Source organism: Armigeres subalbatus, chromosome 1 (assembly GCF_024139115.2).
Source record: "Armigeres subalbatus isolate Guangzhou_Male chromosome 1, GZ_Asu_2, whole genome shotgun sequence".
NCBI classification, from domain to species: Eukaryota; Metazoa; Arthropoda; class Insecta; order Diptera; family Culicidae; genus Armigeres; species Armigeres subalbatus.
In genome coordinates this window covers 203,925,798-203,939,742 of record NC_085139.1, presented here as the reverse complement: position 1 = coordinate 203,939,742, position 13,945 = coordinate 203,925,798, and the positions used below count along the sequence as shown (strand labels likewise).

Sequence of the window (13,945 nt, the reverse complement as noted above, 5' to 3'; positions counted from 1 at the left end):
TGATATTGTATTTATATATATATTTTAAACCATCATTGGGGCTGTATCAAGTCTGTTGATGTAATAAATAATAAATAAATAAAAAAAAAAAAAAAAAAAAAAAAAAAAAGAGTCATGAAGAATTTATTACGAACAATTATTACGAGAGAGCTTTCGTTCTAACTGGGATGCAGGGAGAAATTCAGCAAAACAAAACTGACAAGCGTCACGTTCTCTTTGCCAGAGAGAAAATTCTCTCTGTTTTCATTTCGTTTCTTAGTTGACAGTCATGCTCTTTCTGTCGCAGCAGGGTCGAATGCATGTTAGATGGAAATCTTCTGAGCGCTGAAGAATAACTCGGATTGTGATGGTTTTGTGGAAAGCATTTTATATGATGATAATTATTTATTCTCCACTTATTCAACATGAATTGTTTAAAAAACAGATGCTCTCTAGAATTAACATGAAGTATTTAACTTAAACCTAGATTTAATAGAACAAATCGAATAAATTTTCAAAGTTCAAGGGCCAATGCGGAAGACAATTTAAAACGTAGGAATGGTTGTAAAACGAATATATTTGATGAATAAACATGATTTCATAAATTGTTTCAATTCTGCTCCTTGAATGGCTTAATATACTTTGGATTTCAACATTTTACACGTGGGACAACTGTACGATTTGAATGGGATGTATATATAAAGTAGAATAACCTTAAATAAAACATGGATTGGTAATGCATTATTTCATCCAAAATCCAGTTTAAATTATATCACATTCACACGATTCGATTTTGTTAGAAGCTGTATCATTGATTGTCGAGTAGAACGCAATGGTTCAGTTTCCATTTTTGAAAAAAAAAATTAAATTGCTGAGTTGCCCTTCATACATGGAGATACTGGTGGAAATACATTTTAGTTCGATAATATTTCTTGAAAATTGGTCCAATCGTCCATTTTTTATTTATTTGTGAGAATTCCCAAAAGTATCTAAATTTTTCTATCAAATCTCCGTTCGATCATAGTACAGAATCAAAATACTTTTTATACTTAAAAATAAATTGAGGAATAGTCTGATTCCCCGAAGAACGGCGCATCCAACTAATGAATTATCATTATCCTTAATGAGAGCTTCAAATATTCTTCGAAAATCCCTTTTCATATTTTTTTTCGTAGAAACTTTGTTCAGAAAAAAATGTTCGATTGTCGCCACACAAATGCTTGATTTCGCAAATTAAATTTTAAAAATCTCCTTGAATTCAACCCTGTATTAGCGTGCAAATGAGCAAACATGAAACGTCAAGATATATTATCTTGTTGCAGTCTGAACACCTCGTAATAATTGGATACCCTCTCACTTAACAAAGTCATAAATAGCCAAATCTGAATAGGCTATAAAGTTGATCAAATCGTGAAAAACCAAAATTGTGATTCCTATGCGAACTTTGCATGGGCAGTTTGGAACGCACATTCACGCCTACTATGCAGGACAACGTCTGCCGGGTCAACTAGTATTTCATAAATATTCTATCTATCTAAAATTAAAAAAAAATGCAACATTCCTTCAGGGATTCCGACTGGACTCCTCCAAGAATTCCGATGAGAAATTTTCAGTGATTCCGACGGGAGGGTTCCAGGGATCCCGATGGGAATCTCAGGGGTTTTCGACGGCAATCCTCCGACCATACCGAAGGGAACCTCCAGGGATTCTGAAGGCAGTCCACCAGGGATTCCGACAGGAATGTTCTATGGATTCCAAATCCTCCCGGGATGTCGACGGAAACCCTTCAGCGATTCCAACGGGACTATTTTAAGAATTTCAACGGGAATATTGCAGGGATTCCGATGGAAAGGTTTCAGAGATTCCGACGGGAACATACCAATGAGAATCTATCCCATCACCATCCTTCAAGAATTCCGAAGGGAATATTCCAGGGATTCGGACGGGAATGTTCCAGAGATTCTGTCGGGAATCATCCAGGAATTTCAACGTGAATGTTCCAGGTATTTCGTAGGTAATGTTTCAGGGATATAGAAGCAAATCGTAGAAGGATTTCAAAGCAATCTGTCGAGGGATCCCGAAGCAAATCGTCGGGGGACTTCGAATTAATCCTCTGGTGATTCCGAAATGGATCTTCCAGCGATTTCGATGAGAATTTTCCATGGATGCTGAAGCAAATCGTTGAGGGATTCCGAAGCAAATCTGCGAGGGATTTCAAAGCAAACCGTCGATGTATTCCGAATCGAATCGTCAAATGATTCCGAAGCAAATCGTCGAAGTATTCTAAAACAAATCGTCAAGGAATTCCGGAGCAAATCTCCGAACGATTCCGAAACAAATCTTTGAACGATTCAACAATACTGAAAGGAATCCAGTGTGAATTCTTTTGGATTCCGGTTGGAATTCTTCGATGATTCTGGAAGAAATTCTTCAGAGGTCTTCAGAGAGAATTCTTCTCGAATTCTTAAAGGTAATTCCTCTTAGATTCTGAGGAAATTCTTTCTCGGATGCTGATGGGAATTGTGGAAATTATTAAGCTGCTAGGCAAGCGGAATTTTGCTGGAAAACTGTAACTCCAGTCCGTGCTGATTGATATTTTGGTGACTCTCTTCCACTCATTTCATTATGATAAGGTGAATATGGGAGATAACACTTTTGTCTTCAAACTTTTGCAGTAATTCATTATGCCATATGTTGAAAATGGATATCACTGCCAACTAACTTTTGAAATCCTAGAGGGGGCTATTTTTTTCTAGGGAGGGCTAAGCCCCCCTTATTAACGCCAATGCCAAATACCATATCATAGATTGAAAACCATTGAAAATTGAAACCTTAGTGAACATACCTCATAGAGTAAATAAGCCTCCTTCTCCTTGTAGTTCTGCAGTGCCAGTCCCTTGGTTGGAATGGTTGACCGCTTGTGTTCAGCCAAAAGGTTCTCCAGCTTATTGACTTGCTCTTCGTGCGATACAAGTTGTTCTCGCTACAAAACAGAATGATTGTATGAACACATTTGTGTATTTGTGTATTTAATCACTCACCAGTAGAAGCTTCGTGTGTGTGCAGGGGAGCAGCGGCCGCTGGAATCGCTTCTGGCTGCCGACACCCCCCTCCAGCGGTGGCGCCGAGAACGACGCGCACACAAAGTTAATCGTGTCGATCCACGACTGCAGCTCTTTGGAGTCGCTCGTTTGGAAAAGGTACTCGGACTGGTCAGCCGTTTGTAATCGGAAAACGTGCTGCTTTTTGGTATAGTCGCTGGCCTTCGTTGCCAGGGCGTGGTGGATGCGAATCGCATTGTGAACATTATCCGACATTTGGTTCTTGCGGAAGCCGTGCTCGTCCTTGTGTAGATACAGCACCAGATCCCGGAGCGTACAGTAGAACATCTTCCACGAACGCTTCCCGAAGGGCGCTGTAAAGAAAGCACAACAACCTGCGTCATAGGCGTGACTGTGGAATGGGCGTGGTCGAACGAGTTAGTGGTTTCAAAACCAAACGGGTGCAGATTAGTATTTTAGTGCATGCATCAATAACTCTACTAACTACGGTGTAAGTTTTTTAGTCTTAAATAAAGGTAGTATTTGAAGTATTTAGGGTCGGATTCAAACCAGGGCAGGGCAACCAAAATTCTACTGTACAACTCCGATTGGACGCTGATGGCAGCCAATCGCACCTTACTTACTTTTCTTGTAGTTTGTCTCGTAGCAGCACTTCCGCATCACATAGCCCTTCTTGTACTCGATGGCCGCCGGCTGAGGAGGATCCAGGAAAGGATTCGGTCCCACTGGAGGACCCTGTAAGCTGCCGCCAGTGCCACCACCGCCATTGCCTCCCATGGTGCCATCGTTGCGCCCACCGCCGAGCTTCTGCTGATCGGGTGACTCGTCATCCCTAATAAAACGATTGAAAAAATGGTAATCAAGCTAACAACTATAGAATGAAATGCAGATCTTACAATGCCCACTCGAGAGGTTGAGTCTTTATCGCCTGATACAGCTGCTTAAGGATATCCTTGGGGAAATTTTCACCATCGTTCAGTTCGCTCAGGTTCTCGATGAACTCCGAGCATGTCATCTTCCGGCCAATGTTCTGCCCGTGTAGGTCCGTGTTGAGGAGCATTATTGCACATGTAAGCGTATGAACGGCATCTGTAATGTGAAAAATAATGGTTTTAAACCCGGAACAACCGATAAACATTAATTTCCATAAGTTTTGGATAAAAAAAAACATCAAAACATACCTTGCGAATTGAAAGATCCCGGATTACAGTCTAGGTAGCGCTTGGAAAAATGAACCAGCACCCGTTCGCGCTCCTGCGTTTCTCCAGATAAGGAGAACTGCTTTAGGAATAGCCTCAAAGCTTCATCGAGCGTTAACCGTTCGAAGAGGAAAAACTTTAGGTATTCATCGGCTACGGCACGACTAAAATCGTTGCTGGAATTCAAGATCGGATTAGAGGATCAAGCAGCTTAAATAACTATAAAATATTCTTACTTTTTACTGAGATGTCGCGAGACATCGCTCTTCTTAAAGCCCTCTAGGTAGTATAAGCGTTTTGCCAGGCGCTCGGCCGATGGAAGATCTACTGCCTTGGGCGAGTAATGGAATGAATGTAGCGAATCCACATCGCTACCATCGTCCGATACCGGTGGCGAGGACTCCCGGCCACCGTACATCAGTTGACCGTCCTGCCCGAAGAACATCGTAGGCATTTCTTCGGTCAGTGTGGCCAGTTCGTCTTCCGAATCCTTCAGCTCGGAATACCGCGAACTTTCCTGTTGCTGATTATACAATTGCTGCTGCTGTTGCTGCATTCCCTTAACCTGTATCACAATCTTATGATCACGGTCACGATCTCTATCGTGCACTCGATGCGTTGTCTCCGAAACTAATATCGTTGAGTCGGAATCACTGGGATCGCTGATGGCCATCGCAGCCAGATCCCGCGTACTGAGCAGGTCGTGTTCGTCCTGGTAGTCCGGACTGGAGATGTTCGACACTGCTTCCGATACGCTCTGGTCCATGCCTCCTCCTCCCCCTGGACCGCTTCCATTCGGGCAGCTAAGGCTTTGCAGATTGCTGTGGGTACCGCTACCGCCTCGGCCCCCCTCGAAGCCACTATTACTGTACCCGTTGTGGGTATGATCGTTGGCACCTTTGGATCCACCCGACGAGGACATCACAGACGAAGACACGGATGTTGGCGAAGCCGGACTATCGCTTGCCGAGCGCTGCGGCGAGGAACTCATCGAGCTGGAGTGCGAGATCGGAGATGTTATCACACCAGCCGGGCCACCGCCCGTACCTGCTCCGTTCGTTTGCGACACCGGCGCGTTGTATGTCCACACTATTCGATCATGGTCGGAGCCCTATCAGAAAAAAAAACAATAAATCATTGCTTTCAGTATTTGTTATCGTAAATTTAATATACAGACCCGAAATAGGTAGGTCAAACAATAAAGTAAAAAACATAGATATCATGAAATCACTTTTTCACTTCTCTAATAAATTGACTTAGAAACAGAAACCCTGCTTCTGTAAGAATTATTTTTAATGCGGCAGATTATAAGGATGGTAGACTCTAAAACAATCTACAGATTACAGAATTCATTTACGTGGCTACCCCAAATGGCATAAAATGCCATTTGGCATAAAGACCACTTGGCATAACGACCGACTGGCATAAAAACAAAAATGATCATAATAATTTTAAGACCATTTGATTTAATGATCATTTGTCATAAAAAATGAATGAATTATAAAATCTCTAGGCAAACGCGTGCTTTACACTTTACTAAATACACTTGCGTTTTTAAGGGCACCCATTCAAAACCAGAGCCACGCACAACTATCATTTTTATTATTCCAGCTTTGCTGCACCGCATACCATACGTTCTGAATGGGGCCTTTGAAAACGCGAGTGCTTTTAGTTTTGGATTCGGGAAGGCTTGTCCTTAAGGAGCAATTTATTCATTCGCCTTATTACGGGCAAATGCGTACTTTTCATATGCACGAATCATATGCAATTAACCTTACTCCGGACAACAACGTGCTTTTGAATGATGAGTTATCTGATTTTCAGCCTCATCTTGAGCAAATGCATACTTTTGAAAAAGGAATCATATACTCTTCGTTTTATTCCCGACAAATGCGTGCTTTTGAAGAAGCGGTCATATACTCTATTGCCTTATTTTGGACGAATGCATGCTTTTAAAGAAGGGATTACTTACTCTGTGTCCGGACAAATATATACTTTTACATATGGAATCATATATTCATATGCTTCACATTATTTGTTGTGGGAATTATGACAAATGGTCGTTATGCCAATCGGTCCACTGTATTTGATAAAAATTTTCCAACGATTATGCCAAGGTACCCAACATATTATGCCAAATGTAATGTCAAAAAGTCTTTAGTTCTTTATTTGAAATGTTTCAAAAGCGATTAGAATTCCTACCTGCGATTCCTCCGAGTCGTGCCGTGTATCCAGCAGCGTATTGAGCGAACTGTTCACATCCTCGTCGATTTCGATTGGCACCAGCGCTCCGATTCCGCCATCCCGTTGGGTCTGCTGCAAATGATCCTCCGACCTACTGGTGCGGAAACCTGCAGCGTCGCACTTCCGCACGACGCCACCACCTGCACTTACACTACTTCCTCCTCCGCCACCACCACCACCGGCGCTGATACTGGCACTGATGAGACTGGAACTATGGCCAACCGGACCACTGTTGGACGATTGATTATTACTACTGTGATGATGATACTGCTGCTGCTGGTGATGATGGTGATGGAGGTGAGGTTGATGGTGATGGCCGCTACTACTTCGTCGTACGATTTCCTGCGCTCCGGATTCCGGACTAGTCGGCACTGAGTTTGCAAGCAATAGATCTCTCTTTTTGAGTGAAGATGCGTAACCTTCGAGAATTGGGGCCGCCGACAGCGATGTCGGCGAAGTTGGCACAGAGTAGCTCATTTCCGGTGAACTTTCGCTCTTCACCGTTGTTCCGCCACCGGAGGAAGCTGCTGATGAGGAAGATTTACTGCGTTCCTTGGAGTGATAATGGCGTAGATCACCGTTGGTGGCCGCTGCGCTGCTACTATCGACGCTATCGCACCCAACGGAATATCCTGGTTGAACGGTGACACTATTATTACTGCCGTCCTGTTGTCCCCCGGGGCGAACGTCTCGCCTGGCAGAGTTCCGCTCCCCGAGCAACGAAGACGACACACAGCCACTAGTGTTTGTTCGAATGCTTCTCAGATCGATCAAATCGTCAGCGTTCTCCTCTTCGTCCGCTGCGTCTACACTACTTCCAGCGCTATTGCTAATACTACCGATTGTCCGTCCGGTATTGCCTCCAGCCGCCTCACTACTGCTATGCTTGGACGAATTCACCAGCTCTCGCTCGTCCTCCTCCACAAACCGGTTGTTGTTGTGGTTATTGTTGTGATTGCTTCCTCCGCTACCGCTCAGCTTTTTGCTGCTGCTGTTCACTATCGACTCGATGGAACTACCCGTGTTCTGATCGTTCTGATCCTCGTCCTGCAGCTGTTGGCTCCGACTCTTCTTGGAGGAATGGTCCCTCGGCAGACTGCGCTGAAGTTGCTGTTTGCTGATGCCGCTGTGGTTGGTGTCGTTGTGCTCCGAATAGCTGTTACTGTTGCTGCTGCTTGGCGATGATGGCGATGAATCGCACTTGGCGTGCGGAGCAATAGCACCGTTTTTCCGCTTCGTACTGGCTCGATGACTAGGCGAATCCCGTAAACTGTCGATCTGGAAACGTAAAGGGTAGACATGAAATTTATTTAAAAAAAAATATCATAATTGTAGCAATTGATTGTGTCATAAGAACCATGAGAATAAACGCACCTTTTTCGCTTGTGGCAGTATTCCTGAACTCTGTGGCGTGCGTGAGAGATTCAGAATCAAATCGCCGGTCATCATGTACGCCTCGAAGCCTTTTTTTGGTACTTGCTGCTGCTGGAATGGGTTCTGGTGGGGGTGCTCCTGCCGGAAGAACGGCGAGGACGAATTCGTTGTCGAATACTGCTGCTGTTGCTGCTGCTGGTGTGGCGTTCCCCCGTTAACGGTCGGTATCAGCGACGAGCGTGGCGGCTTCAGACCGTGTGGCGACTGCGGTGCACTCCAGGAGTTTTTCGCCTGTACGGCCTGCGGTATCCGCGAGGGTCGACATGCCGGATCGGACGTACTGACTCGATGGCCGTACCGGCTCGGTGTTATCGACGGTGGCTGGATCCGACTGGGGCCTCGCTCGGACAGGGGGGAAGCTGGCGAATGGCGATGGTGTGTCGGCGAGGAGGGGTTCGAACTCTGCGAAAGGTGACCGTCCGAATGCGGGTGCTGATTGCTGATTGAAGCCAGATACTTCCGGACGTGAGCTTTGATTTTGGGGTCTGCAAAAGAAAACACGAAGGAGAAAATTAAATTATCAAATTTGATTGAAGCATATTGTAATTAGCATCTACCGTCTAAGTTTGAAAAACATTTTGAATCTGCTAGAACAAAACTGGTCCTGCTACTTGTAAGATCCATTTTGCGACCAATATTCCAAAGCTTGTCCCGATAAAACTAAAATTTGTAGTTCTACTGAGAGAGCATACAAGAAACAGAAACTGGGATAAACAAAAATTGTATAATTTAATGTACTGACTAGGTCATGCTTCTACTGTGATTATGTACGCGTCTGAGGAATTACTGATAGCAGCAGCATTGAAAGTGCTCGTTAGATAAGTCATTCGCTTCTATACATTGGAAAAAATGTGTTGTTCTACATCAAGGCCATAATACATGTGGAAGTAGAATGTCTCCCATAAGATCAAATATTTTATAAAAGTTCTTTGTCTGCAAACTAAACGCCTACAGTCAGTCGTATGTTCGTCTCTATTTTCGTTTTCTTATCAGCGTGCATATCTTGTCACTGCAAACACCGTATTGTCCATAAGCGCTGTAAAATCGTGGGTGGCTGATAATCTTTGCATTTTGGGGCAGACTCAGTGCGTAGTTAGATATCGGCACTGTGGCCAATGAGGTATAATATGTAAACAAAACAACCTCGACCGGTGCACGGTAGCCTCAACAAAGTATAGATTCGGAGCCTTTAATCCGTTGCCGGGTGATAAGCTCCAATAGTGACGACATGTTGCTGCCGAAAATTTTGCTGACGGCTTGATTGAGGTCAGCAGAATGCAAATTTATTATTCTAAGACCGGTTCAAACAATTATCAATCATCGCCGATCGTTATATATTACAACTTAAATCATAATTATTTAACGTGGGTTGGGTGATAATTATTTCGAGGTAATTACATATAATGTTCGGTGTCGCATCGTAAATTGCCCCCACATACGGCGAAATACTAGAACGCCACTGATTGATTATCAGATGATGATGTTCACAGTCACCCAACTTAGAGCACGGCATTATTCTCGTTCTATGAAAGCACACGAACAGAACGCTAACTTCAGTTGCTTACCAGAGTAAACGTGATTTGCCATGCGACGCGACGCGACTCACGCAAAGGAATGACAATTATTATCATTGAAACTGTCGAATTGCACGGTCGCGTTGTTTCGCTTCGCGTGATCGCGTCTACTCCGACGTCATCCTTTAGGTGATCCTTAAGGTGATAAAGCAAAATTAATATCTATAAGAAACAGAAGTGATAGGTACTTGTGTTAAAATTTCGCGTTGTTCAAAGTGATTTTTTTCCGAATATAACTTTTACAAACAGCGCGCTGACTATTCCGAGTCCGAACATAATTTGGTCCTTCGAACCGGATCGAAGACTGTTCGCGCCTATTTGCGAAGTTGCTACGCCTTTAGACAGATTTAGAATATTCTTCTCGGGCTCTTTTTCACATACACACACACACTGTCGTTTGTTTGGTTTGCTTCTTTCATAGATAGACCAACACACTCAAGCGTCATTTAACCGAAGCCACGCCCTCTATCATCAGTAAGTGAGACTTTTACATCCGATGCAGTATTTTTTTTTATTATATAACAAGTGTGGTTTTCCTATTACTCTCATTCATGAATGTTACAATTCAATTGATCAATACACTGCCGTCGGACGCATAAATGTCACATGTTACAAACGATAAAAATGAGAAAAACGCATTTTAAGTTTCAAAATGCATTCATCCTATTATCGCAAAATTTCGCTTTTTTATTGACTTCAACGCAATAAACTATAAAATAATATTCATATTCGTTGGGCTGGACTGAAACATTGCCAAAAACAACTATTTTTTCCACGTTTTTACTATCAAACCCCGAATGTGACACTTATGCCGCGAAATTCACTGGTCAGGCGAAGAATGTACGCATATTTGTCACACCGTGAACTAAGAGATAGTTGTTGTTAATTTGTTTTTACATTTCGCGAGCGACGATTGTATTTCTTTGGTGTGATTTTTTGCTGTCGGTGGAAGTGGAACCGGGAATGGAATATCCAATACAGACAATCCAGTGGCGCGGAATCGGAGGAGGACTTCCTCGGGTTCGATTTAAAAAAAGGTGATCGTTTTCTGTTTGCATTATTTTCTCTTAAAGGCTGCTGGTCTTTAATGAAAGCTTTGAGCCTGTTTGTCCCTACATACGAGCATTCCCATTGTCTGCGTGCATTTGGTCCGAGTCAGTCGCACAGCCAACGAAATCCTTAGCTGTTTCTTCAAAGTTAATATAAAGTACGCTGTCCTGAAGACAATTATCTTTTGGTTGGATAATTGTTGTTCGCAAAATAAGAACTGGAATTTATTCCATCACATTACCCTACTCATAAACAGTAATAAAATTCAGGTCGAGCGCATATTGTTAGAGAACTTTGAATCGAGACATACGTTAAAGGCCGCTGACTTTTTCCATGCGGCGTTTGATTCCAAAATGCGCCATGAACGAGTCGTCAGTTATGAAAATTTCAAGTCTGTGGTTGGCAATGCAAAGAACAATGTTGACGTACTTGATATGCAAGCAACTGACTTCTTCAATGCTCACCGTTTTGGAGTATGCGATAAACCACTGCGAGCCACGCCCGTACGTGATTCCATGCGAAAAGTGGTGTTTGAAAAAAAAGTCGTTGGAACTTGGATACGCAAACAATATCAACAGTAAAGACCTTAAATACTGCTAGTTGTTTTCCAAGAAGGAATTAATGTTGGTTGTAAAGGATTCATCCTATTTTGATTTGAAACAAATGTACGTTGGCAAAATGCTCCTCAAGGAATTGAAGAAGAAAAGAAAACTTCTTTAATGAAAGTGGTTCAACCTGTTGTTACCGAAGAGGAAAAATCGTTTTTCATTGATCGTCCTCTTTATCCCATATTTATGATCCTTGAATATTTTAATAATGTCACAGTTTCATTCTCTTCTTCACGTTATATTTTGAGAGGTTCTAGACAATATAATACCTCCCCTTTTCTTTCATGGACAACCGTCAATATAAATTCTGGAAAGACCTTGCATACTTACCAGCCACCCTTCTAAACTATCCACGTGGATTGTATATGACCCTAAAAGCATGGTATAATTTATGGACAGTCCTCAGAACACATCACGCAGTGCTATGTGTCTTTTTGTGTGGTTGTCGTATCTCTTTTTTAGTGTGACAAATATGCGTCCATTTATCCTGGTGTGTCAAGTATGCGTTCATTTGTTCGAATGTGACAAATTGACTTCAGATTTTTTTCGAATTTTCTAGAATAAAACTTCTGTTTTGACAAATTATTTCAAAAATATGTATGAAATTATGACGTTACACATCAAAACCTCAAAAATGTTAAAATGTAACATGTGACATTTATGCGTCCAACGGCAGTACACTAGTCAGTTAAGAAGTGAAACCTTCCCTTTTTCTTGCCGTGGTGCTCTCCTCAAACAGCCTTTCTCAAGGCTAGTGTTAATGGATTAATTTTCTATTTGTCGAGCTATTGTCTGTTGTGGTTCCCGCTGGCACTCCTTCAGGAGGAAGGAGTTGGCCCAACCATCAACCCCAGTGTCCGTGACCGGACAAAGACTACACTTGTATTTATGTTGCAGCTTTCGTCGCGACGTGTTCGGCCGTGTCCGTCTATGCACGAAACGTAGTAAGGCGAAATCTTTTTCGTCGCGTGGGCAGTTTGTGTTCCGAATAAAACCGGGCGAATTATTCAGAAAAATTGGTTTACGGTTCTTTGGAAAGAAACAAAGACGCGAGTGCCAAAGGGAGTAATGAGGAGAGGATGATCGAGTTTCGATCAAACCCATTGATCAACCATTCAGGGATTTCTCCGAATCTGATCTGTGGGAGCTCCAGTGTCAAGTGAACTGGTCGAAGTATTCCTTTAGCGGGAATGATAACGAAGCAAATTCTTGACGACCAGAGCCGAAATTCTAAAAAAAAAATCCTGAATTATGCACCTAGCGGTCTTGATGCCTTTCCCGTGCAAAAAAAAATGAGTGAGTCTTTTTTAGCTTGTTTAAACGGCTCGGAGGCCTCCTTTCAAGAGGCTCTGAACGTCTCCTTTCAAGAGGCTCTGGAGGTCTCCTTTCCAAACGCTCTAGAAGCCTTCTTTCAAGAAGTTCGGAAACCTCCTTCAAAGAGGCTCGAAAACCCCCTTTCAAGAGGCTCGAAAACCCCTTTTCAAGAGGCTCGGAAACCCCTTTTCAAGAGACATGGAAGTTGTTTGTTAAGAGCATCAGAAGACTGCTTTCAAGAGGCTCGGAAGCATCCTTTCAAGACGCTGTGGAAGCCTCCTTTCAAGAGGCTGTGGAAGCTTCCTTTCAAGAGGCTGTGCTTTGGAAGCCTCCATTCAAGAGGCTGTGCTGTGGAAGCCTCCTTTCAAGAGGCTGTGCTGTGGAAGCCTCCTTTCAAGAGGCTGTGGAAGCTTCCTTTCAAGAGGCTGTGGAAGCCTCCTTTCAAGAGGCTGTGGAAGCCTCCTTTCAAGTGGCTGTGGAGGTCTCCTTTCAAGAGGCTGTGGAAGCCTCTTTTCAAAAGGCTGTGGAAGCCTCCTTTCAAGTGGCTGTGGAGGTCTCCTTTCCAGAGGCTGTGGAAGCCTCCTTTCCAGAGGCTGTGGAAGCCTCCTTTCAAGAGGCCGTGGAAGTATCGAAAGGCCCTTTTAAGAGCCTCCTTTCAAGAGGCTCGGAAGCCTCCTTTCAAGAGGCACGGAAGCCTCCTTTCAAGAGGCTCGGAAGCCTCCTTTCAAGAGGCACGGAAGCCTCCTTTCAAGTGGCTGTAGAGGTCTCCTTTCAAGAGGCTGTGGAAGCCTCTTTTCAAAAGGCTGTGGAAGCCTCCTTTCAAGTGGCTGTGGAGGTCTCCTTTCCAGAGGCTGTGGAAGCCTCCTTTCCAGAGGCTGTGGAAGCCTCCTTTCAAGAGGCCGTGGAAGTATCGAAAGGCCCTTTTAAGAGCCTCCTTTCAAGAGGCTCGGAAGCCTCCTTTCAAGAGGCACGGAAGCCTCCTTTCAAGAGGCTCGGAAGCATCCTTCCAAGAGGCTCGGAAGCCTCCTTCCAAGAGGCTCGGAAGCCTCCTTCCAAGAGGCTCGGAAGCCTCCTTTCAAGAGGCTCGGAATCCTCCTTTCAAGAGGCTCGGAATCCTCCTTTCAAGAGGCTCGGAATCCTCCTTTCAAGAGGCTCGGAATCCTCCTTTCAAGAGGCTCGGAAGCCTCCTTTCAAGAGGCTCGGAATCCTCCTTTCAAGAGGCTCTGGAAGCCTCCTTCAAGAGGCTCAGGAAGCCTCCTTTCAAGAGGCTCGGAATCCTCCTTACAAGAGGCTCGGAATCCTCCTTTCAAGAGGCTCAGAAGCCTCCTTCAAGAGGCTCAGAAGCCTCCTTTCAAGAGGCTCAGAAGCCTCCTTTCAAGAGGCCCGGAAGCCTCCTTTCAAGAGGCTCAGAAGCCTCCTTTCAAGAGGCTCAGAAGCCTCCTTTCAAGAGGCTGGAAGCCTCCTTTCAAGAGGCTCAGAAT

The 13,945-nt window shown here is 43.8% G+C and overlaps 1 protein-coding gene across 5 annotated transcripts in view; it reads right to left on the bottom strand.

The window, feature by feature from the left end:
• The window catches only part of LOC134205688 (PH and SEC7 domain-containing protein), a 338,134-nt gene that overhangs the window by 20,905 nt on the left and 303,284 nt on the right, over positions 1 to 13,945 (bottom strand). For 4 of the 5 annotated variants that reach the window (XM_062681206.1, XM_062681207.1, XM_062681208.1 and 1 more), the window contains 8 exons: positions 7,859 to 8,403; positions 6,443 to 7,762; positions 4,477 to 5,351; positions 4,223 to 4,416; positions 3,938 to 4,130; positions 3,665 to 3,873; positions 3,021 to 3,415; positions 2,825 to 2,962 (listed from right to left, as the gene is read on the bottom strand). In XM_062681206.1, coding sequence (XP_062537190.1) covers positions 2,825 to 2,962; positions 3,021 to 3,415; positions 3,665 to 3,873; positions 3,938 to 4,130; positions 4,223 to 4,416; positions 4,477 to 5,351; positions 6,443 to 7,762; positions 7,859 to 8,403 — 3,869 coding nt within the window. The remainder of the gene's footprint in view (positions 1 to 2,824; positions 2,963 to 3,020; positions 3,416 to 3,664; positions 3,874 to 3,937; positions 4,131 to 4,222; positions 4,417 to 4,476; positions 5,352 to 6,442; positions 7,763 to 7,858; positions 8,404 to 13,945) is intronic. The other variant, XM_062681209.1, reaches the window with a different exon arrangement.